This window comes from Solea solea, chromosome 8, assembly GCF_958295425.1.
Source record: "Solea solea chromosome 8, fSolSol10.1, whole genome shotgun sequence".
NCBI classification, from domain to species: domain Eukaryota; kingdom Metazoa; phylum Chordata; class Actinopteri; order Pleuronectiformes; family Soleidae; genus Solea; species Solea solea.
In genome coordinates, this window is record NC_081141.1 from 2,867,424 (window position 1) to 2,892,476 (window position 25,053).

The window sequence follows — 25,053 nt, forward strand, 5'->3', positions numbered from 1 at the left end:
TATTTGCAGTGTGTTTTTCTTCACGTGTTGTGTTGTGATATTTGCAGCGTGTTTTTCTTCACGTGTTGTGTTGTGATATTTGCAGCGTGTTTTTCTTCACATGTTGTTGTGATATTTGTAGTGCGTTTTTCTTCATGTGTTGTGTTGTGATATTTGCAGTGTGTTTTTCTTCACGTGTTGTGTTGTGATATTTGCAGTGTGTTTTTCTTCACGTGTTGTGTTGTGATATTTGCAGTGTGTTTTTCTTCACGTGTTGTGTTGTGATATTTGCAGCGTGTTTTTCTTCACGTGTTGTGTTGTGATATTTGCAGCGTGTTTTTCTTCACGTGTTGTGTTGTGATATTTGCAGCGTGTTTTTCTTCACGTGTTGTGTTGTGATATTTGCAGCGCATTTTTCTTTATGTGTTGTGTTGTGATATTTGCAGCGTGTTTTTCTTCTCGTGTTGTGTTGTGATATTTGCAGTGTGTTTTTCTTCACGTGTTGTGTTGAGATATTTGCAGCGTGTTTTTCTTCACGTGTTTTGTTGTGATATTTGCAGTGTGTTTTTCTTCATGTGTTGTGTTGTGATATTTGTAGCGCGTTTTTCTTCACGTGTTGTGTTGTGATATTTGCAGTGTGTTTTTCTTCTCGTGTTGTGTTGTGATATTTGCAGTGTGTTTTTCTTCACGTGTTGTGTTGTGATATTTGCAGTGTGTTTTTCTTCACGTGTTGTGTTGTGATATTTGCAGCACTTTTTTTCTTCACGTGTTAGTGTTGTGATATTTGCAGCACGTTTTTCTTAATGTGTTTTGTTGTGATATTTGCGGGGCGTTTTTCTTCAGTGCTTAAATAATGCAAGATGGCTGAAAATGCCAAGCAGCGCACACAAAAAGTTTCATAATTGTTTTTTACTTCTGACATTGACAGGATTAATTACTGCTTAGTTGCTTATTGCAACTGCATAGCAGAGGCGTGGGGGTGGCGTGGGAGCACATGGACGTACGTCATGTAGAGACATCTGCACTGTTATTTACTCACACTGTGAATTTCCCCGTGGTGGGATTATCATAAAGTCTTATCATAAATTGGGGGAGATAACAAGATATGAGATTCAGAAAATCAAATTTCATAAAAACATTGTCTTATTTTGACTCTGATGCTTCTTCCTCTTAAGGTCTGCGCACATACTTTGTGTTAAAAATGGCTCCGGGGGTTATTTTTGTTTCACATCTTCATTCCGTATCATATGATAAAGCTGTTTTTAAAGCTCTTTTGCTTGTCAAAGCTCCCAGAAGTCTCACGTAACCCGTATCTGATCTGATTTAAAATAGGAATGAAAAGTTATTTTCAAAACTTTAATGTAATACACCACCGTTGTACAGAAGCTTAAAAGTAAAAGCAACATTTAGATTAAGTCTGTCCAAAACAAAGCAATACTGTTAATTACTGATTTGGTGAAACCAAGGCCAGCAGACAAAACCCTGCTGTATTGGATTGAGGGAAAAATAATTCAAGTTCGACTGGCATATTTTCGAAAGAAGAGAGACAGGAGTGAATGTCGTGTAGCCTGAAGATGCATCGATCACTTATTAAGCTGCACAAAAGATGCAAAGACGAGTCATTTATCACTTTTTCATCATACAACGAGAGTACAACCTCTCCAGTCAGACCTCTATAGACCGTGTACCGTTTATTAAATGTCAGCATCTTACATCAGCACCATACCAGCACATGCTCACTCGTAGGTTTTGTCCAAAAAGCTGCAAAAGCCTTATTCTAGGACATACGTATCCCACTGGGAGCATTGTCCATTCAGCCAGTCTGACTTGGTCAGTTTAGCATTCAGTGTCGTTCCCTGCAGTCCCTCAACTGCAGCTACTGTAGTGAATAAAAGGATGGAGACACAGAAGAGATAGAAAGAGGTAAATCAATGACAGATTCCTCATAATTTACCTTTAGTTGTACTTATAAACTCAAATTACCCACGTTATTTCACCAGTGTAGTTTAAAACCATCCATTTATTCTCGCAAATATTGCAATTCCATAAATTCCGCTTGGCTTGGATGGAAAACGTATACGACGACTATGATTTCCATTTATATCAGTGGGCTGTGATGTTTACAGCTGCACTGCTGAGAGACGTCACCCGGGAAACACGTTTAGTTTATTCCACTCTCATGTATCGTGCTGCAGTCGTTTTCGGGGGGGAGAGAAGTGCAGTTAAAAATAAATCGTTTAACTCCCGCTCCCAAAACACTGACAGTCGTTTCTCTCCTTTTTTTTTGTCTTCCTCTCGTTCAGAGACGGACTAGAAAAGCACTTGTACTTGCAGATATTCATCAGAAACACACGTGGCGATCATTAGATCGTCGTCTTTGCTGCAGGGGCATAATTAAAAGCCCCCGTAGCGTCTTCACATTGCTAGGATAGGCTGACAGATGGGAGAGTGCTGGCAGGACACCACTGTTTGGAAAACATCTCCATAATCTTGCCTTGCCTCTGACTTCCACCAGCCTCAGTATTGCTCTGCATGCTGGAATATTATTATCTCAAACGCTGTCAATACACCATCAACACCGTGCCGGTCTTAATTAGCAGAGAGGAGGATTTGGATTTTATGAGGCCGTTTGGTGGTGATATTTTTATGTGTGGCTATAATTTTTGATTCAACATCCGATCCGTCACTCTGGCAGTTTTATAAATAGTCACACGGCAAACTTTGAACAGAGATGCAGCTTCACCGAGTCCAGATTTAGACCTTCTGTTTACAATATCACTTGATATATATAGTGTGTTATTGTGTTATTTCTCTGCCATTATGGCCTTATTAGCAAGATCCTTGTGCTGTATCTGGATATTATTAGAGCTCATACTAACAATTATTTTCTCGATTCATTGTTTGGTTCATTAAATATCAGAGAACCTTAAAAAATGTGGATTAGTGTTCGTCAAACCTGGAAATGACGATGTCATCAAATGTCTTGTTTTGATTGATTCACTTTTAATGATTTCTTTGTTCTCCAGAGCAAAGGAATGAAGAAAATACTCACATTCAAGAAGCTTAAACAATCGAAAATCTAATTATTAAATATGACTAGACATAAATATGACATAAATATATAAAAAAAGCTTCTAACCGATTAATTGATTATCAAAATAGTTGTCGATTAACTTAGTAATCGATTAATTGTTTCAGCTCTAGATATTATGATTCATAATATTGATGATTGATGGATTTATGTCAGCTGGGATTGGCACCAGCCCCCCCCCCCCCCGCCGGGCGGTAGAGGAACGAGTGAGTGAGTGAATTGTTATTGTAAAGTATTAATGCTTCAGGGGGAACTCTCAGAGTTTTTGCAGACATGAATCATTTACAGTGTCAATGAAACGCAAACAGAGGCCAATCCCTTTACAAGCTAGGGCCGAGTCACATCAGTGAATCTGAAAAATGGACTAAAACTAAAGTCATTTTAACCACATTTGCATACAAAAGGTTGAGAAAAGTTAGCCTGAGTGCGTTAGCCTGCCTCTGTTTGGCCTTGGTGAACAGAAACTATGTCACAGTATTTGCATGCTGACAACAGGCTCTGCCCAGCAGTACTATCAGCAGGCGTGTGGAACTATCACTGATCTGTTTTGTTTATTCAAGGAAAAACCTCTCTTTATTTTATGATTCAACACTGTTTTTGTTTTTTTTACCCCCGTTTGTGAAATCTCTAAAGACAGGACGTGTTCTAGTGTCAAACTGTCAAACAATCTCCAGACGCAAGGGCTGAGGGAGTGTTTATGTGTATACAGCAGCAGCACAGAGGTGGGTGTGAATAGGAAGTGAATATTTTGGTGCTGGTGAACAACTGTGGGGTTTTTTACCAGTAGAATTCACTTGGTAAACTTTGTGTGGACGCTTGCACCTGTCTCGCTTTACTAGAGCAATATCGCTGTTGCCTCTGTCTGTCTTCACATGAGACGTATCCTCATGTGTTCGGTGAGTCATGTTGCCGGGCAACATGAGATCTGAAATACCGCTAAATAGAGAAACGCAGAACGAGTCGTGCGGAGCGGAATGCTTAATCAGCAATGGGCTGAATATAAAGGACATTTGTTCGTATGCAAAAATGACATATTTACAGTTTGAATGGTTTAATAATAGATTTAAACAGTTAGAATGATAAAAAATGACACTGTATCAATCTAACTCTGACTGATAGAATAGCAGAGACAGTTTTTCTTCACCCCACAAACAATTCCTTCCTTCCTGAAGTTTACCGCAACCGGACCAGATTTTCCCGAGGCGTCGTCTGTCGTGCCCTCCAGAGCGTCCCATATGACGGGGTATATATAATTTAGGGCGTCATAAATATGCAATCCCGCCCCTCTTCTGAGCAGACATGGGAACGAGGATCCAACAACACTCATCGCAGTCTGTTGTGCTCGGTAAATCCCGGCAGGGTATTGAGGGTTTAGGAGTAGAGCAGCGACGCTGTGAAAAAACCTATTAATTCAGACTGAAAACAGGCAGACTAATGGCACATGGGCCGGATTCTTAGTTTTATGGAGATAAAGTAAACTAGGACACAATCTGTGCAGGCCCAATGTTTTACTCTATATTTGTATCTGCATTTAAAAAAATAGTTATAGAGAATAAGAACAATTGTTTCTAATTTTATCCCCTAAATGATGCTTTATGTCTGATGGTCTCTGCTAACTTGGATTGTGTCTGCCCTCTAATGGCCGCATCAAGCAACAACACTTTTTTAACAGCCGACACAAGATAATTAGAATTAATTCAGCGGTGACTGGGGGATTTGAAATGTCTGGGCACGAAGGTGGATTTAAACGCAACGCAGCTGCCACCGCTGATTCTCTTTCATCCTCTATATTGCTCCGTGATGAAAGACAAGTAAATTAAATGGGAAAACAACCAATGAGGGTTGTCCTCTCGGCCCCCGCAGTCAGAGCAAATATGTGTGTCACTCATCAACCTTGGTCCCCGGCTGTTTACATAAACACATGTTACACATGCCCTCTCGGAGTAGGAGGATCAAATATTGTCTCGGCACTAAAGCAGAGCAGGTATAGACGAGCAGGAAGAGGTTGGAAAACATGGCTTTTATGACTTTGCTCTGTCTGCTGTTGCCGTGGCCTGGCTCCGCTGCTCTAATGAGATCTCCACCGGACGAGGTAGGTGGAAAGCTGCGGGTAAACAGCAGCAGCAGCAGCAGCAGCAGTGATTCCACTGCCCGGGACTTCTGCAAAGTACATTGAACTCTTAAACTGTTTATCATACAGTAAAAACCTCATGACCTGAGGACGACTGCTTTTAAATACTGGCCTTTAGAAATCAAGAGCCTTCAAATATATATGTGTTTTCATTCAGTAAACCACTGATCTAAATTTAGTTGACAGGTTTTATTTGTGTGTGTGTGAAGGAGCTAAAAATACTGTTCCTGTTTGTTCTCTCCAATAGTTTCATCACTTGCCCAGTCAAAGAATCATAATTCCTTCTCCTGATTCTTCCACTGACGCCTCCGGTATGTGATGGGACAGGTCAGCGTCAGCTATATTAAAAAAAAAAGAAAAACACACCTTTCCTGGACCTGTTTCCACTGTGTTTTGTTCCTCTGTTAACAGAGAGCGGGCGGCTGCGTCGCTCAGCCTCGACGCCTGATATCACCCATCTGGAACTGCTGGTGGTGGTTGGCCCCGATGTCCAGCAGGTCCACAAGCAGGACACGGAGAGATACATCCTCACCAACCTCAATATCGTAAGTACGAAAGAAATGACCGTAAGAAGAAAGAACTCATGGAACAAACTTAAACACTATATTTATAGAAAAAATCAATTCAGTGGTTCATTCATTCATCTTCTACCGCTCTATCCTCCACATGAGGGTTTTTGTCTTGGTAAGATTTCTTGAAATAAGACATTAAATTTAAGCCTTACAAGATAAGGGTGATCTTGAAATTAGCTGGGATTGTGATGTTTTGTGTCTCGTAATAAGCTTGTGATGCTCAAAAATAGTAGTTTCCCCTCAAAAGTAGCATCTTTTTTTGTCATCCTATTTGTTTCAAGTGTATTTAACTCATTTTTAGTTCTATAATTGTGACACGGGTCTAGATTTAAGTCCAACGCCTACTTGAAATTAGATTAGAAACTGGCATTTTGAGACAAAATGTCTTGAAGTTAGCATTCCTGACTCAGTTTTCAATAAAGCAGATTTGTTGTCTCAATTCAAGTGAAGTCTATTTCTTAAAACGAGACGATTCGTCTTTTACAAATAACACAGCAGCTTAAAAACCGTCTGACATTGTTTCATCTGAGATGTGACTCAAAACAAGACGTTTTCAAGACTGTTCCACGTAACAAAAATAGTCACGATGCACCTTTATCTCACTTAAATCTTACTCTTTAGGTGATTTTGTCTTATATGAAGTGTGATGAGATATTTTGACTAGAAATTAGAGGCAAGATTTTGCAGTGTAGAGCAAAAGGCACATACAAGGCCCCTGCTCTGACCGGGTCGCGAAACCCAAGTCTTGTGTCCGATCCAGTAATGAATGTTAAAAATATTTAATCACCTCCAGGGAACACACTTACAATACCCATTACATCATTAACTGACTCATGCACCAATCTCCACTTAGGCCTCAGAGCTGTTAGGAGACATGACCCTGGGCGCCAACATGCGTGTGCACCTGGTTCGCATGATAATCCTGTCGGAGCCAGAGGTAGGTCACACCAAATGAGTTACACAGCTGTACATGTACTCTGACTTATCGCCGGTGTCGTTATCCATTAAAAATCATCTTTCCTCTCGTTATTTCCCAGTCAGAGATCCAAATGTCCGCCGACATCACGTCATCTCTGAGAAGCGTGTGTGACTGGGGCAAGAGGATAAACCCCCCCAACGACACAGACCCACTACACGCTGACCTGCTGTTGTACATTACAAGGCACGTTCACACACTCACCGGCTGTATCGTGTGGTGTTATATTTGAGCCACATTTGTGAAGGAACAATGAGAAATTTTTAGCACAGAAAAATATGTTTTGAAGCTGTAAAATGAGAGAAAGTAGAAAATATTCACATTTAAATAGCTGAACAATGACGGAAAGTAGAAAATATTCACATTTAAGAAGCTGAAAAATTAGAAAAAGTAGAAAAGATTCACATTTAAATAGCTGAAAAAAGAGAGAAAGTAGAAAATAGACACATTTAAGAAGCTGAAAAATGATGGAAAGAAGAAAAGATTCACATTTAAGAAGCTGAAAAATGATAGAAAGTAGAAAATATTCATATTTAAGAAGCTGAAAAATGAGAGAAAGTAGAAAATAGTCACATTTAAGAAGATGAAAAATGAGAGAAAGTATAAAATAGTCACATTTAAATAGCTACAAAATGAGAGAAAGTAGAAAATAGTCACATTTAAATAACTACAAAAGGAGACAAAGTAGAAAATAGACACATTTAAGAAGCTGAAAAATGACAGAAAGTAGAAAATAGTCACATTTAAATAGCTACAAAATGACAGAAAGTTGAGAAAAGACACATTTAAGAAGCTGAAAAATTTGAGAAAGTAGAAAATAGACACATTTAAGAAGCTGAAAAATGAGAGAAAGTATAAAATAGTCACATTTAAGAAGATGAAAAATGAGAGAAAGTATAAAATAATCACATTTAAATAGCTACAAAATGAGAGAAAGTAGAAAATAGACACATTTAAGAAGCTGAAAAATGACAGAAAGTAGAAAATAGTCACATTTAAATAGCTACAAAATGACAGAAAGTAGAAAATAGTCACATTTAAATAGCTACAAAATGACAGAAAGTTGAGAAAAGACACATTTAAGAAGCTGAAAAATTAGAGAAAGTAGAAAATAGACACATTTAAGAAGCTGAAAAATGAGAGAAAGTAGAAAATAGACACATTTAAGATGCTGAATAATGAGAGAAAGTCAAAAATAGACACATTTAAGAAGCTGAAAAATGTCAGAAAGTAGAAAATAGTCACATTTAAATAACTACATAATGACAGAAAGTAGAAAATAGTCACATTTAAATAGCTACAAAATGACAGAAAGTAGAAAATAGTCACATTTAAATAGCTACAAAATGACAGAAAGTAGAAAATAGTCACATTTAAATAGCTACAAAATGACAGAAAGTTGAGAAAAGACACATTTAAGAAGCTGAAAAATTAGAGAAAGTAGAAAATAGACACATTTAAGAAGCTGAAAAATGAGAGAAAGTAGAAAATAGACACATTTAAGAAGCTGAAAAATGAGAGAAAGTACAAAAGATTGAGTTTGTGACGGTATACAAGTAAAACTGTGTGAGAGGGGTTATGTTAAAATGAATAATTGCAAACATGCAAGTACATGTGTTGAGCACAGAATGTATTTTTGTTATTTTGTTTTGCTCGCGTATCATTTCTCTTCAAAATATAATTTCTGTGCATGGTATCATAAGTGGATGCATTAATGAACAACCCATGTTTTACTGCGTCACTCAACAGGTATGACCTGGTGTTGCCTGATGGGAACAAGCAGGTCAGGGGGGTGACGCAGCTGGGCGGGGCTTGCTCCAGTGAATGGAGCTGTGTGATCACAGAGGACACGGGCTTTGACCTTGGGATCACCATCGCCCATGAAATTGGCCACAGGTAATAAAAACGGTTCTAAAACGTACCATGCAGCACTTTCTTTGACCGTATCTTTAACCGTGTATTTCACATCACCCAGTTTTGGCGTCAACCACGATGGAGTGGGCAACACGTGCAGCAGGAGCGGCTTCATGATGGCGTCCGACGGAGGCTACAACAGCGTGGATCTGACCTGGTCCCCCTGCAGCAGACAGCAGCTGCTCACGTTCTTCAGGTGGGCCAAACATCTCTCACCCGTCACACAGACCTTGAACCGGTCTATTTAGTCACATCCCCCGGGGACGTTTGATGTGGTTTTTGAGGGTGTGGGAATGAAATCATGTTTGGTTTTCTCAGTGAAGGCAAGGCTGAATGTGTGAGCGACCAACCTGCCGTAGAAGGGTCTCTGCAGGACTGGAAACCCGGTCTTTATTATGGAGTCGACGATCAGTGTCGTATAGCCTTCGGTATCACCGCCAGAGCCTGCTCTTTCACCAGTCATGACCTGGTACGTCTCCTGTAATAACAGCTTTGCGCCACAAGGTGGCAACAGAAACAGTCATAGTCCTAATATGTGTGTGTGTGTCTCTTTAGCCGGCCTGCCGGGTCCTGTCCTGTCAAATCAACCCTGATGATGAAAGCTCCTGCAAACGACTCCTGGTTCCACTGCTGGACGGGACCGAGTGTGCTCCACATCAGGTACTGACCTGTGATCAGTGAGTCACTGTGGTGCAAATCCCACACACTCCATGTGTCATTATTTACCAAAAGTAGAGCTGCAACTAACGATTATGTTCATAATCGATGAATCTGTCGATTATTTTTCTCGATTAATAGATGAATCGTTTGGTCCATAAAATGTCAGAAAACCTTCAAAAATGTTGATCGGTGTGAAATGATTTCTTTGTTATCCAGAGCAAAGAAATGAAGAAGATAATCACATATATGAAGGTTAAACAATCGGAAATCTTGTTTTAATCATGAAAAAAAGCTTCAAACCGATTAATTGATTTAGTAATCAACTAATTGTTTCAGCTCTCGGCACAAGCATGTTTTATTTGCTCATTCATCGATGTAATAAGGGGGAATCCTGTGTTGCAGTGGTGTCTGAAGGGCCGCTGCGTGTCGCCGGATGAGCTGGGCTCCTCTGTGGTGGTGCACGGCTCCTGGTCCAGCTGGTCCGAGTTCTCTCCCTGCTCGCGCACATGTGGCGGGGGAGTCAGACACCGCACCAGGCAATGCAACAACCCAAGGTGAAAAAGAAAAGCACCAGTCCCAGCAGCAGCAGCATCATCATCATCATCATTTGTCCTGATTTTTCAGACCTGCTTTTGGAGGGGACGACTGTCAGGGTCCGGATGTTGAGGCTGAACTTTGTCACCAGCAGCAGGTGAGTTGTCTCCATACGGCACGTCAGCACTGTGTGTTTAGTGGATCAGTCCCAAGAATCGTCCCGATCGCGTGTGTCTTCTAAAAGTGTTGGAACAGCGAGGCCAGTTCCTTTATTATTTTGAACACATTTGGGTTTGACAACATCAATAGATGAACATTTCGGCTTTTATTTCCAGGTATTTACACCTGGATCTGATACACAACTTAGAAGATAGCGTTATTTGTAACGGAACACGACATTTTTACGTGAAAAGTATTAGACAGACAGACTTAAGACAAGGATTAAAGTGAATAAGACTCTAGGGAGGTTGTTGCTGGTGTCACTGACCTGAAAGTCAAAGCTGAAATGTTCAACTTTTGTCTCATATTTATCTTTTGGTGTCAAAACCAAATGTTTTCAGTCAATGGCAAAAATAAAGGAATAATAATAATAATATTTGTATAGCACCTTTCATACAAGGATTGCAGCTCAAAGTGCTTCACAATAAAAAGGAGAATAACATTTATAACGCAAATACAACAAGTAAAAAAACCCTGTTTTAACTTTGAAATAAAACAAAAGATGCAATTATACTTTTGGAGGGCACTGTAACGCCTTTGCAGTAGTTTGGGTGCAAACATGTCACAGGAGCCTGATGTTTTCCCTCTGTGTCTCTATGCTGTACAGTCATGTGAACACACGCAGCTGGATTTCATCGCAGAACAGTGTTCACAGACGGACCTGCAGCCCCTCTACCTGCAACCAAACACGGCCTCTTTTTACACGTGGATCCCCGCGGTCGGCTTTGCACACGGTGAGACCTGCAGAAAACTTTCATTTGTAAATAAAAAAAAAAACATTTTACAAACCCATTTGTTTGTTGAATTCAGGGGACGAGCAGTGCAGATATACGTGCCAGGCAGATGGAGAGAACTTCATGGTGAGCCGCGGCACTCAGTTCGTGGACGGGACTCGCTGCGAGTCGGACCGTCCGCCTCCCTTTGGCTCCACAGCCGCTTGTCTGAGAGGGAAATGCCAGGTAGAGACGATGACGACGCAGTCTTCCTCTTTTCACACATGCTTGTTTTTAATTCACCGTTTTCTGTAATCAGCTGTTCGGCTGCGATGGCGTACTACACTCTGGGAGAGCTTGGGACGTGTGTGGGGTGTGCGGCGGCGACGGATCGTCGTGCAGTTTGACGTCTGATTCCTACACTGCTGGTCAGGCCGGAGGTAGAAAACAACACTGAACACATTAATGAATCCATTTATTGAATATCATGCGCGTTGTAATTCCTGTATTGTTTATAATTCTTTGTTTCCTGTTTCAGAGTACACCACTTTCCTCTCTGTGCCAGTGAACGCCACACAGGTTCACGTCGTGAACAGGGCGCCTCTCTTCACTCACATGGGTGAGTGTCACCACTCACTAAAAGAGTCACTATATCTAGGACCCGAGCACGCAGATCAGAACTGGCGAAAAAAATTGATAAAATAATGCAATGGCCCAGTAGCGCCCCCACAGGTCAAAGCCTAGGGAGTGGCCGAAATTTAGTTGCGCCAAATTTCACGAAATTTGGTAGGAACATCGTTCAGCCCATGACGAACAAAAAATCGAATTGGGACCATGACCTCAACTCAACAGGAAGTCGGCCATTTTGGATTTTGGTATCCATCTTGGCGTTTCGCAAGTTTCGTCACCGAATGAACATGTCTGAGGGCGTTTATCGTAGCAACACGGGAAAAAAAATGCGTCAAATGTACTAGACCCATCCAAGTTCGAGAGTCGATGAAATGTTTCGCATATTCAAAAGGGCGTGGCCACAGCAGGCATCGGAATTTTTGTGAATTTCGGCAATTTCGCCACAAAACAGGAAGTGCGCTATAACTTTGCCATACATTGGCCGACCGGCACAGAACTTCATACGCGACACGAGAGACCATCTGACACGAGCGACCGCCCCTGAACACATCTATGAATGCGAATTTGACCCAACGCGATGTCGGCCATTTCTAATTCCGCCGTTTCGCCACTAAACAGGACGTGCCCTGTAACTCGCTCATATCTTGACTGATTGGCTCAAAACTTGATATTTGAGACCAAGGGCCTGCCCTGGAACACCTACACACAGGAAGTAGATTGTCCAAAACAGGAAGTGCCCTTAAACTCATACATTGCCCATACATTGACCAATCGGCTCGAAACTTGATATGCGAGATAAGTGACCCGGCTAGGGCTTACCCGGCCTCCTGACGAGGGCCCGCACAACGCTGCTCGCAGCTTTAATTATGTTTCTATAATCAGTGTTAAAATACTAAAAGCACTCTTTTATGTTGCATTTGTGTTCACAGCTGTGATGTTGGGGGATCGGTACATTGTGTCTGGAGCTGGCAGCATGTCACTCACCATGACCCACCCTTCCCCTGTGGACGATAAACGTGTAGAATATCGTCTTCACCTGACGCCTGAGCACCTGCCTGCGATGGAGGAGCTGCTGATGCCTGGGCCACTGCAACAGGAGATAAACATACAGGTGAGGAGAGAGAAAAAAAACATCACTGTAAATAGAGTTCTAATAAAGCAACTTTAAAAAAACACTTTGCAGGTCTATCGCAAATACGGAAAAGAATATGGCGAGAAAACGAATCCGAACATCAGTTACCAGTTCTACATAGCGGTCAGAAACAGTAGCGTCACAGGGAACGCGTCTAAAGGAACATGGGCTGTTTTTACGACACCGTGTTCGGTCTCCTGTGGATCTGGTAAGTTACACACACACACACACACATGAATATAAGCTCATAAAGTATATGACACATAAGTACATAAAAATATTTTAACACAGTATGTGAACATGTATTCTATTAATGTACATGAACACATTTTAAGATGGGTAAATCTTAGTTTGGTTACAATAACATCGTGTTTATTTATTTTTAATAATCAGTTGTAACATTATTGAGGTTTTTGACATAAAACCGTTGTTTAATACACTGTAAGTTTTTATTCTTTCAATTTGCGACACAAAAAAAAACAAGTCAAGTCTTCAGAGATCTAGAACTAAGTACTTTTTCTCGACACATATTCATTTCCAGGTGTGCAGAAGCATGTGTATGTCTGTGTAGATGAAGGTACCAACAACCATTTGGAAGAACACGACTGTAAAATGCCCGCGCCGCCTGAACCACCACAAACCACGTGTCAGCTCTCGCCCTGTCCTCCCTGGTGAGTTCCTCATCAATTCTTGTTTTTTTTCCTCTTCTGGATTGACGTACACACTTACACACTTTGTGTCCTGCGGCACAGGTGGGACGCGGGTCAGTTTGGAGCCTGTAGCGCCTCCTGTGGTGGAGGACAGATGGTGCGTCCCGTAAGGTGCGTTCAGAAACACGGAGCTGACGTGGCGACCGTCCCCGACTCTGAATGCTCACCTGACGCAGCGCCACGTGCTGTGGAACAATGTAACGTGCAGCACTGCCCAGCCAGGTATAAAGTCTACTCTCTACTGTCTGTACTTGGGTCAAATGACTTTTTTTGACACCTCAGTTTAAACATGATCAGCATTGTTTGTATGAACATCACAGGTGGCATGTGTCAGAGCCAGGAGAGTGTTCGGCAGTGTGCGGCCCAGGAGACGCCAAACGTGCCGTTTCATGCGTCCGCTCAGAAGTCGGCCAGGACATCGAAGTGGATCAGAGCTTTTGTCCGAAGCAGATGAAACCGCACGGTTCTGTGCCCTGTGTCGTTGCCGTGTGCCCTATTGGGTGGGAATCTGAGGGAGAGGTAAAAAAAACGGCTGTTATTTTCATTTTTTTTTAAATAAAATAAGACACTCATGTATGTGTACTTGGCACCAGGACCGGCCCATGCTCAAGTCCAGTTTGTTGCCGCACGCTCGACAAGGTCCCGTGTATGTTTGGAGCCCTGCGATCAGCCAGTGCTCCAAGACCTGTGGCAACGGTGAGCAACTGTGACACTCACGTTAGGTTTAAACTGATCTGAGAGCGTGTTCTAAAACCCTCACGCTCGTGTAGGGACACTGCAGGTGTGGTTTTCCTGTGTGGACCACCAGACCAGACTAGGGGTGCCAGATTTCCACTGTGAGGCTTCGGCCAAACCTTCGCCTCAGACTGAGACCTGCAGCACATCTCCCTGTCCTCCTCCCACGTGAGATACCAGCGTCTCATGTCACACGGAGTATGATTTTAGAGAAAAGGCCGTAGCAGTAAGATGTCTCACCCACCAGGTGGCGCTCTAAGCAAGGGGTCTGCAGTGTGACGTGTGGAGGAGGGGTGGCCGACAGGGTGCTGTACTGTGCTCGGGAAGCGGAGACGGGGGAGGAGGAGGAGGTGGTGGAGGATTCCGTGTGTGACGGCTCTCTCAAACCCTCAGCCGTGGTTTCATGTAACACCCACATCTGTCCTGCGAGGTAAAATCACACACACACATACACACACACACACACCTGAAATCCACAGAGGTAAGAATGATCTTTCCTCCTCCGCCCACCGTCCAGGTGGAAGGTGTTCGGGACGTCGCCCTGCTCCGTGTCCTGTGACTTGGGTGTAGCTCAGAGGACGGTGTCCTGTGTCCAGTTTGTCCACGGCAGTGAGCGTGCAGTGGCAGAGGAACACTGCCACGCGGCCGTCAAACCGGCCACCACTGTTCCCTGCCTGGTGCAGGTCTGCACCTTCAGGTGGGAGGTGAAGCCATGGAGCCAGGTATTCCATATTTAAATGAGACGATATTAAGCTGATAAGCTTTCTTGGATTTGTTGATATGCAGACTGACACGGAAATAATAATTGCAGCCTTTAATGAGATAAAGATCCAACCACAGCTCATAAGCAATACCCCTATTTTCACCTGGTTTTGTTGACACTGTAACCTGAGCTCATCTACTGCGCCGTGTTCTTCAGTGTTCAGTAGCCTGTGGATATGGGATCCAGTCCAGAGCGGTGTCCTGCCTGGGTCCCTCTAAACCCGAGCCCCTCAGCCCCGTGCTCTGCATGCACATGCCCAAACCCATCACCATCCAGGGCTGCTACACGGGCGGCTGCAGCTCCACCACTGAGGGGCCTCTCCCCTCTACCACTATGAGCTACGACACGCCACAGCGCCGCATGGTGGCCCGTCCTCCCAGTCTGACAGAGGCCGTTACTTCCCCACAGACCCCCACAACGACCACCCCAACCTCAAGAGGCAAATACACATGTAGACACTCCCTATTTCCACAAAGAGCAGGAGGCAGATGTGCAATTATCCTGTAACTGTATGTGCTCTTGTTCCAGATGCATGTGGACAGTTACTCCTGGAGGAATCAGGCACAGTGGATTTGCGAAATGTGTCCAGCCGCTGCACGGTGTCCATCGGTCGACCCCTGGACGAAGTCATCTACGTTAGGGTGGAGTCCAGCTCCTTGAATTGCAGGAAAAGTACGTTTGTATGTGTGAATAAAACATAGAAACTGTTGCAAATGTCTTCACCCTGCGCTTGTGCGTGTCTCCACAGAGGAGTACGTGGCGTTTTTCGACCGGCTGACGTTCGCGAGGAAGTGCGCGCAGGTGGCGGGCAGCGAGCTGACCACGAGGAGCAACGTGCTGCTGGTCCGCCAGAGCCGGCTCACTCGCGGGAACGGGATCGTGTTCACGTACAAGTCGCAGAAGAACACAAAGAGGAGTCATCATCAGAGTGAGGCGGCACATTTGTGTCTGTATGGATAAAAGAAACCGTGTCAGTGTTGAGATGTGTGTACGCACGTGGCTCTCAGACTGTGGTGCGTGTACCACCACAGGTACGCAAGCTTCCTCTGGTCTGATCTTAATGGGAAGGAATCTGCCCCCTGTGAAAAGCTCGGCCTATTTACACCGCTGTATTCTAACTTTTAATGATTTCTTTGTTATCCAGAGCAAATAGATGAAGAAAATACTCACATTTAAGAAGCTTAAACAATCGGAAATCTTGTTTTAATCATGAAAAAAGCTAGTAATCGATGAATCGTTTCAGCCTCTACAGTGAACATCTAAAAACTACAGTGTAAAATCTTCACATTGTACCGTTTCCCCCCCCTCCGCAGACTGTGACGTTCAGCTGTTCTCCCCCAGCGGTGAGTTCGAGAACCCGACGACGTCCGGCACGAACCACACCTGTCGAGTGCTCATCAACGCCCCTCCCGCAGTGAAGATACGGATCCAAGCGCTGCACATAGGATTAGTATTCAACGCCACCAACGCTCAGTCTACATATATTATGGTAGTGGACGAGCGTGTTGTTTTTTACCGTGAGCTGCACACTCGATCAAGGAGAAGTGTAATAACTACTGTGATATATTTGTGTTTTTTTTGTTGTTGTGTTCAGATCCGGGACAAGGACGTCTTACAGACCAGTATCTTTAAAGGCCAACACTTGTTTCTGTGGCACTCGTCCGGAACCATGGCTGAGATTGAGTTCCACGGAGACTACCTGCATTCTAAAGGACGCTTCCGAGCTGAATATTCCTTTACCAGTCTTTGATAATATCGATATATATGTTCAATATTACTTTAGTTAAAGAAGCTTTTTTTGTATCAGCCTTTAGATTGTATTATGTTGAGTAAAAAAGACGGCACAATCTTTTCAAATTTGATTTTCACGATATTTTTGGACATGAAATAAACAAAACAAAAAGTGTCATTCAGACTGGTCAAGTATAAACAAATACAAAAATTTCTACTAACTCTTTAAGTAAATTTTAATTGTTTTATCTCTTTACATATATAACACAAGATATTGAAATCTAGAAATGACTCCTCGTAGGAAAGTTAGTGCATCAATCGTCACATTCCTCTTCACACCATCAGCCGGTAACCGGGTTTCCCCCTCAGCTCCATCACACTCGGTCCATTGTGTGTCGCTGCCGGCGTGGTGCGGCGCCAGCAGCAGGGACAAAAACCGCCGCGGACAAGGCTCCTCACTGATTGGCTTGAGCCGTGTCTTCCAGGAGAGCTCTCATGTCCAACAGAGCGTCCTCCACAGCCTGGGAAAACTTGGCAGCGTTGGTCTCCTCGCAGCTGTTGAAAGCCGTGATGGCGATGTTGATGTGCTCGCCCATGGGGTTGTAACACACGCCGTAGCCATCTGGCACCATCGGACCGAAGCACATCACGCAGTCCGTCTTGGAGCCGACCTGGACACACAGATGGACGACGAGTAATCATTTGCTCAGTCATAATAAACTGCTGCTTTACAGAGATGGAAACGCACCTGGCTGGTGGAGAGATTAAAGTGTTGCGCCACGGCAAACGACGTATCCATGAATATCTCGGGCATGGAGGTCAGATCTTCAATACCTTGTATCTTCAGCCCGAGGAGGTGTCTGTCTATGGCTTGTCCGTGGATGGCCTGAGTAAAAGAGAACACTTAATCGTGGAGAGATGAAATTAATCCGATTGGTAAGAGCAAAAACAAAAGATCTTTCCTCACGTTGAAGGTGTTCTGCGTGTGCGTCTCGACGGCCGTCTGCAGCAGCGCCAGCCTCTCTGAGTTCTGTTGACAGCATTTAACAGTTCAGTCACGCTGAACTGTACAATTTAACGTGAAGGTGGAGCGGTTTAACGGCACCTGTTCGGCTGGGTCTTGCATTGCCTGCACGAACTTTAAGGAGTCTACAGACGTGGAGCGGATCGCGTCCGTTCTCCCGTATTTAAACATCCGCAGTGACGCACTCTCGTATACGGAGCAGCACATGTTATACATCCTGAAATTCAAAAAACAACACATGATGCACTGATCACCACGTCTATATCTAGGATTTTTTTTTTTTTTTTTTTAAATACAAACCGGGACTTCTGACCTGAAGTAGGCAAGTTGAAGCGCCATTTGCACAAAGGCATCTGGACTCAGCTTATGTTGCTTTGGCACATTTTTCCCAAAGTGTGAAAACAAAAGGACCTTCACGTCTAAATCGTGCACCATTCTGTCGGAAAGATGAGCGAGTTACACACAATCAAAGCTGAGAGAGTAATAATAATACTTCACATACATGTTCATGTTCTGTTTGGCTCTGTCAATGTCTCTCTTGACCTCCGGCGTGATGTTAAAACGCAGTTTTTGAGGCATCAGCAGGGGAATCATGGGAGAGCGGACGATTTCTGTCCTTTGCCTGGCGAGAAAATGTGGAAAAAAGTGAAGTCATTCTTTTTTACGTTTAAGTATAAAACGTCGGTTGAATGAAACTCACATGTATTTAACAACATAATCGATGAGGAACACGATGGGCGGACCCTCGGCGGGCGCGTGTTCGTACACCAGTCCACACGTGCCGTCCTCCCCAACGATGAACTGAGGACGACAAACAGCTGAACCCTCAACCATCGCAGTGACTCGTGTGAGTCGTGTTTACTCCTGTCAGTTATTTAAGACTGACCTGTAACGTCTTATCGAACCAGCGGTTGCCGCTGTTCCAGCGAGCGCCGCCTCCGTGCAGCATCTGGGCGGCCACGCGGCTCCAGTACAGCTCGTCCGACACGCGTGGCATCGGAGCGTCGAGGCAGACGGTGAAGATGCTTTTCTGGATGGCGCGCACCGACTCTTTATTCGTCTTATCTGAGGAGAAATAACGTGGGCCTTGCTGTTCATCTTCTATTAAATGAGCTTTTCTAACTTTCAAAAATCTGTCTTTAATCTCACCTTTAATCAGGTTGTTATAGGCTTTCCCCCAGGTGTTGCGGTGCTGCGACGTGAGGATGCCGACCGGCTCCTTGTTCGTCTGCAACGACGAGTTCCAGATCTTCTCCAACTGCATGTAAATCTGGTCGATCGTCAGTGGAGTGCCGTCGCTGTTGTACACGTCCAAGACGAAGAACTGGGAGAAGAGAGAGAAGCCAGGTCAGGATCGTTCAGACACAGAGATTTCTATAATCACTGTTGTTTTAAAATGAGTATATGTTGAAATCTCTTGATTGAATAAGCGGTTTGGAGTACCTGGAAGTTGTGGACCACGGTGATGTGAGTGGGAGGCGTTTTCCCGGCGGCGTGATTGACAACCGTGTCTCTCTTTGGACCGGGGATGCGACAGGAGGACAAGATCTGGTAATACTGATCCATACACAGCGGCTTCCCACTCAGGAACTCCACGGGCAGCGTCTCACTGTGACACATCCACGGACACAAAAATAAGATTCCCTGTTGCAACAGGGGTGACGGGATCTGTATCTGTCTCGGGGAGAGCTCACTCACGTGTCAATCATTCTTTTAAAGTCCAGAACTCCTGCGATCAGTTTGGCGGCAAATCTGCAGAGAAGATATAAGATGCATGTGTGCACGAACAAAACAAACACCTAGTGTCCGTGATGGCTCTGAACAGAGACATTTACAACAACTCTTCATTAAAATTGGATAAACTAGCCGCCTATTAATGAGCACATTGATTCACTAGAGTGTTTCTCTGCGGGGGCCACCGTATTCACAACATCCCGTGGGGGTCATAGTCGTCGCAAGCAGCTGAGCAATTCTGTGAGCAGCCAGAGAGTTTTAAATAGCACAGAATGGAGAGGAGAGGCCAGTGCAAAGGTCGTCTCAAATTTCCAGCTCGGTGAGGCTTGTTTACATTGTGCTTTGTACAGAATCATGAGCTGGTTCAGTTCTATGGAGGTTTTTACATTAGGAGCCACGCGGTTGGTGTAGTGGTTAGCAAGAAGACCCGGGTTCGAGGTCCAGTTGGAACATGGAGCATGGGTAAATTGGATATTGGACACTCTAAATTGACCATAGGTGTGAGTGTGAATGTTTGTTTGTCTCTATGTTAGGGCTGAATAATTAATCAAAATTTTATCGAAAATTGCAATATGGTCTATTATAATGTTCAAATTCACGAGTGAAATATCTTTCAAAGCCAAAATGTGTGTCAAAATATCATTTTAGATGAATTATTGTCTTGATCTATGCACATCTAGTTCTACAGACTGAAGTGAACATCTTTGTTTCTCACACATCTACATTTTAAATAGGTTTTTGGAATGAAAATGATAATAATGATGTAAAAATGACCGTTCCGTCTGATATCGCGAATCATATCGTGATCGCAATTCCTGTCAAAATAATCGCAATTACATATTTATTCAAAATCGTTCAGCCTTATGATAGACTGGCGAACTGTCCAGGGTGTGACCCCGCCTATGTCAGCCTTCTGTGGAGGATAAAGCGGTAGAAAATGGATGGATGGATGTTTGTACATTATTCAACTTCACCAATAAATAGCGCTCTATTTTACACTTCTCCTCACCTCATCTGTCCTTGTGAATCGCGGAAGTGCATGCGTGGTAGAACGACTCCAGGGCTGGTGTAGACCGCCACTGGCATGCGGCAGTCGAGATAGGCCGACTGCATCCACCATTCTGACAGCTATATAAACACAGCAGTGGTCAGAAAGCACAAGGATAACGATGGTGTTATCTTATCTTATTACCCAGCAATTCTTAAAACTGTGAAGCTTGTTAAACTAAGTCATATTTGACTGAGCATTTAAATATCTACCCAATTTTCTGTCTTGCGTGCCCGTCGCTCGAGGCCTTTCTGCAGCCTGTCCCCAACGCCGCCCTTTAGAAACTCCGCCACCAGCTCCTGAGTGTGCTCCAGCTCCTCCTTGCTGACAATGGGCTCCAGCGTCGCCAGATAATTCTCACACGTCTGCTTCAAGGGCGGCACGGGCAGCTTAGGTAACACCTCCCGTTGAAAATGAGACCTCTCTGGGACCTGGGTTACCGATCTGACCAAGCGACACTGCTTCGCCACACCTGGCCGGAGCTGGAACACATTGACATGCATTAACACAAACTCTCCTTACAGCTTACCCGGAAAAAAGTATCACAGCTAATCTCAGCTCAGATGTTGTTACTGACAACATGGTAAGATGTGGTTCATGCACTAATGTGTAAGTGTAATTATTAACATTTAATATAAGTGATAACCACACGTGTCAGGTTATGTGGAGTCCAGAGATGATTAATGTGGCCCTCAGATACAAATCAAGGTGTCAACATGTTGTATAATATGAAGGGCATACAACCAAAGCCTCATGTGGCAAATAGCTCAGTACAAATGGCACCAAGTATGAGTTTGTCTCCTTGTTTGAAACCTGACACCAAAACAAAGAGGAGGAGTGGTCAAACAGCTTGTTCGAGCCCACTGCTGCAGACACTGCCGGTGTATAAATAGAGGGTTGACACAGTTGGACCTTTGGAATGGTTTCTAAAACAAACACTCAGGAAAGCAACAGATCTGCCCGTGCTGTCACGGCCGTCCCTGCTGTCGTATATTACGCTGCCATCTTCAGAACTATCAGAGACGAGTCCATTTGAAATTAGATTTGGTTAAGCGCACACTCACTGGCCACTTTATTAGGTACACAGGGCTTATCTTATGACAGGTTTGTGGTCTTCTACTGCATGAAGGTTTGATGTAATGTGCATTCAGAGATGCTCTTCTGTGCACCCGAGTTGAATCGAGTGGTTATTTGAGTCACTGTTGCCTTTCTATTATCATAAGCCAGTGTGGCCATTTCCTCTGACCTCTGGCATCAACAGGAGATGTATATATATATATATATATATATATATATATATATATATATATATATATATATATATATATAAATGTGTATGTATATATGTGTATGTATATGTATATATATATATATATATATATATATATATATATATATATATATATATACATATACATATACATACACATATATATATACATATACACATAGTATATATAGTATATATATGAACATCTCAGTATAACAGCAGTTCTTTCCAGGCCTAACTGGACGTTGACTTTAGATTCTGGCTGTCAAGTAAATGGGATTTCGACAAAGAACTTCCGGTATGTTCCTTCAAACTAAAAGCATCATAAACGACGCTGTGCTGCAAAGTCGCTGTGATTTTTAACAACACCAACGCGACAAGAAATAACATAACAACAGAAATAACATAGCAAAAGAAAGAAAGACAGTAGTGACTGGAAACTCCGCAGCACTCGCGACCATTTCCCGGCGTCATTTTGCACCGTGCGCATTTAGCTAACGTTAAATGCTATAAGCTAGGGCTAACGTGATATAAAACGCCATGACGTGAACACGTCAAACCTGTCAAACCTGTCAAACCTCTAACATCCTGCCGTTACAAACAGCGAACATACACATGTAACAATGGCAATGTCACATTAGTTTTTAGACTAATGTGACATTGTTGTTGCTGTCGCGTGCAGCGCCCCACCCCCTTCTTCATCCACTCTCATTAAAGTCAGCTGTCACCTCGCTGCGTTCGTTGTGACGCACTTTAGGAAAGAAAAAAAAACATGTTAGAAAAACGACAAACTCACCGCGGCTCTGACAAACACAGCCCACATGGTGTCAAGGCAGACGCGCTAAAGTCTCTGAGTGTCCCGGGAATATGGATGCGAAGCCTCGGGCAGTCATGTCTCAAGGACAAGCGCTCTGTCTATTCTCAGCTGTCCGCCCCCCCTCGGCCCCACCGAGCAAAGACAAGTGCCAGGTGCTAACTTCAGTTTGGGACATGATGTGAGTGACTGATATTTCCTTATTGTATTTGAAAAGCAATGAGAAGTCACAGCATAGGGTATATTTGATAAAGAAGACAATAAAACAAGGTCACTATGAAGTCCACAGATTGACGCCTTCATATGAAAGTCAGTATAGTGATTATAAATTCATTAGGAGATACAATTTAAAGCCAACACGTTTGTGAGTTTTAAAAAATGTTTTTCCTTTTTATTGATTGATAAAAGCAGGCCCTGATATAACACATTATTTACAGAATGAGAATATTCTGTGTTGGTCTGCTGCATGAGGCTGCACAGCTCTGTGGCGGCCACATGATGGCGCTCTTCAAACATCTTTGCCTCGCAAACCTTACACAGAGCCCAGAACCCTACAACGAGTTCCCAGAAAACAAGGTGTAAATGAAAGGTACAATGAAATGATCACATCAACCACATGGACTGACACTGGAGACTTAAATGTGCAAAAAGTGACCCAGAACGGTCATGATTGCTCTGTACAACCACATATTTCAATAACACATGAGAGAGAACTGCAGTCGTGTCATGGTTTATTCAAAAAAGCAATAAAATAAAGCGATACAAAGGAAAACACACACACACACACACACATCAAAATGCTTCGATTGCTCTGGTCCAGCCGCTGCCCGACAACAGTGTGTGTTTCAAACAGATTGTTTGCGCGGCGAATATTTGCTCAAGGTCCGTCTGCTGCCAACTCACAAACTCGGAGAGTCCACCTGAGCCCAACACTGAGATCAGGTTGGAGATGTTCGAGCTGTCCAACTGCTCCGAGTCTGAATAGGAATCATCGTCCGTCCTCATTCTCTTACACGGCAGCGGCCCAAAGTCTGGCAAATAAAACTCTGGATCAACAATATGATAACTTGTGTCCATCTTTCGCTTCTTGGCGTAGCAGTGCGCGCCCTGCGGCTGTTTTGGCTGCGCGCAACAGTCTGAGTGGAAGTATCCATTCGTGACTGTAGTCACCACATGTGTGTCCAAGTCCAGCACAGTCTTTTGGTTGGCTTGCGTGTTTGGGATCGGTAACTCCCAGGAGGATTTGTCTGCACAACTCCAACAGGCATCCGAAACCATGAGTTCAGAGTCATTTGGTGACACCATTGCGCAGGCAGACGCGTCTTGGTGCGCCACCTCTGCAGGCTGTCCACCGGGCTGGTGCGCTCCGCAGTGCCAAGTGTCCGACTCAACCCCAGTAAAGTTGTAGAAGTCATCGGCCAACTCCGCAAAGCTCCCGGTCAATTCGAGGCATTCGTGCCGCTCACGGACTGCGGCTTCATCCTCATAATGGTGCGCCCTCTGCGTCTGCGACAAGTTTTTGCTCATGTAAAACTGCCTGGCGTTTCTCAGGACGTACGTTACCAGCAAGTTCTTGTGGAGCTTGATGCCTCCTCTCTGCGTCCTGGAGCTTTGGATTTTCCTCAAAGAAATGGAGATCAGATTCTGTGCGTCAAATGCACACTCCATCCTCAACCGGACCTCCGCGTCTCTCCTCTAAGTCTCTCAAACCGCTGCTTTCCTAACTGGAGAAATATTTATGTCTTTCGTTGAGATTCCTACTTGATTCGTGTAGACTGTGTCCATAGCGCTCCATGTCTTCCCAGTAAGGGCATGGATTTGCAACTCTCATCTTTCCTTACCACGCCCTCCAGTAGACATTGTCCAATGGGAGGGAGGCGGTGCTTCTGTTATACGCAAATATCACTACTAGCCTCATTCAGAATGCACGCAAGAGCGGACATGCTGCATTTCACTAAATATGTTCTGGGCTTTTGAAATCTCAGTGCGGACAAAATCTGGAGACTTTCACTGGCCATGCAGAATGGAATAGAACACAATAACAGGTCAGAACTGTGGAGGGTAATTATAAAGTGACTGACAGAGGACAGAAAACAAATAGATGAATGCAATGTAAATACACAACACTGCAGATATTAGTATTTACAAGAGAACAGAAGAATATAGTTGGAGTGACAGATTAATAGAAAAGAACGGGATGTGGAGAACAACAAAATAGAAAGAAATGGGATCAAATACAACTGAATGTAGTGCAGAGTAACAGAATACAACACATGAGAGTAGAATAGAATAGAATAGAATAGTGAGGGGAAAAGTAATGAATAAACAATAAGTTAATATAATAGTAAACAACAACATTAAAATTATACAGTACACTGAATGACAAAGAAAGCATTACATTAAAGTAGAGAGTATACTAATGATTACATTAGATCACAATGGTGCATAGAAGACATAGAATAGAATAGACTAGAATAGAATAGAATTAGTGATAACAACCAATAAAGTATGGGAATATAATAGAATAGTGAGTGGAAAAGTAATGAATAAACAAGAAGTTAATACAACAGTAAACAACAACAATAAAATTGTACAGTAGACTGAATGACAAAGAAAGCATTACATTAAAGTAGAGAATAGAATTGAAGTAAAGAATAGACAAAAGACAGAGAA

General features: G+C 43.4%; 3 protein-coding genes across 8 annotated transcripts in view; 1 reads left to right on the forward strand and 2 right to left on the reverse strand.

The window, feature by feature from the left end:
• adamts13 (ADAM metallopeptidase with thrombospondin type 1 motif, 13) overlaps window positions 1-16,662 on the forward strand; it is a 35,873-nt gene extending 19,211 nt beyond the window's left edge. For 3 of the 6 annotated variants that reach the window (XM_058635313.1, XM_058635311.1, XM_058635312.1), the window contains 27 exons: window positions 5,613-5,746; window positions 6,627-6,710; window positions 6,811-6,935; window positions 8,499-8,645; window positions 8,725-8,859; window positions 8,982-9,132; window positions 9,219-9,323; window positions 9,726-9,877; window positions 9,948-10,014; window positions 10,684-10,810; window positions 10,887-11,035; window positions 11,109-11,229; window positions 11,328-11,408; window positions 12,349-12,530; window positions 12,603-12,759; window positions 13,093-13,222; window positions 13,304-13,483; window positions 13,582-13,780; window positions 13,855-13,957; window positions 14,032-14,164; window positions 14,244-14,426; window positions 14,514-14,718; window positions 14,916-15,198; window positions 15,288-15,431; window positions 15,508-15,687; window positions 16,073-16,248; window positions 16,354-16,662. In XM_058635313.1, the coding sequence (XP_058491296.1) occupies window positions 5,613-5,746; window positions 6,627-6,710; window positions 6,811-6,935; window positions 8,499-8,645; window positions 8,725-8,859; window positions 8,982-9,132; window positions 9,219-9,323; window positions 9,726-9,877; window positions 9,948-10,014; window positions 10,684-10,810; window positions 10,887-11,035; window positions 11,109-11,229; window positions 11,328-11,408; window positions 12,349-12,530; window positions 12,603-12,759; window positions 13,093-13,222; window positions 13,304-13,483; window positions 13,582-13,780; window positions 13,855-13,957; window positions 14,032-14,164; window positions 14,244-14,426; window positions 14,514-14,718; window positions 14,916-15,198; window positions 15,288-15,431; window positions 15,508-15,687; window positions 16,073-16,248; window positions 16,354-16,509 (3,989 nt within the window). In that variant the 3' untranslated portion in view covers window positions 16,510-16,662. Of the gene's footprint in view, window positions 1-5,002; window positions 5,163-5,448; window positions 5,529-5,612; window positions 5,747-6,626; window positions 6,711-6,810; window positions 6,936-8,498; window positions 8,646-8,724; window positions 8,860-8,981; window positions 9,133-9,218; window positions 9,324-9,725; window positions 9,878-9,947; window positions 10,015-10,683; window positions 10,811-10,886; window positions 11,036-11,108; window positions 11,230-11,327; window positions 11,409-12,348; window positions 12,531-12,602; window positions 12,760-13,092; window positions 13,223-13,303; window positions 13,484-13,581; window positions 13,781-13,854; window positions 13,958-14,031; window positions 14,165-14,243; window positions 14,427-14,513; window positions 14,719-14,915; window positions 15,199-15,287; window positions 15,432-15,507; window positions 15,688-16,072; window positions 16,249-16,353 lie in introns of those variants that run through there. The other 3 variants (XM_058635310.1, XM_058635315.1, XM_058635314.1) reach the window with 3 other exon arrangements.
• A 46-nt stretch (window positions 16,663-16,708) lies between these two features.
• Window positions 16,709-22,513, reverse strand: zgc:154046 (Carnitine O-acetyltransferase-like). Its single transcript, XM_058635316.1, has 14 exons — window positions 22,363-22,513; window positions 20,509-20,778; window positions 20,258-20,376; window positions 19,213-19,266; window positions 18,958-19,123; window positions 18,664-18,838; window positions 18,401-18,579; window positions 18,215-18,315; window positions 18,017-18,136; window positions 17,828-17,950; window positions 17,596-17,731; window positions 17,458-17,520; window positions 17,239-17,376; window positions 16,709-17,161 (listed from the first exon to the last, which is right to left on the reverse strand). The coding sequence occupies exons 1-14, from the start codon at window positions 22,387-22,389 to the stop codon at window positions 16,946-16,948; spliced, it is 1,887 nt and encodes a 628-aa protein (XP_058491299.1). The 5' UTR covers window positions 22,390-22,513; the 3' UTR covers window positions 16,709-16,945.
• A 581-nt stretch (window positions 22,514-23,094) lies between these two features.
• On the reverse strand, window positions 23,095-24,205 carry LOC131463551 (immediate early response gene 5-like protein). Its single transcript, XM_058635318.1, has one exon. It carries the CDS (start codon window positions 24,046-24,048, stop codon window positions 23,173-23,175), a length of 876 nt encoding a protein of 291 aa, XP_058491301.1. The 5' UTR covers window positions 24,049-24,205; the 3' UTR covers window positions 23,095-23,172.
• Window positions 24,206-25,053: the final 848 nt, after the last annotated feature.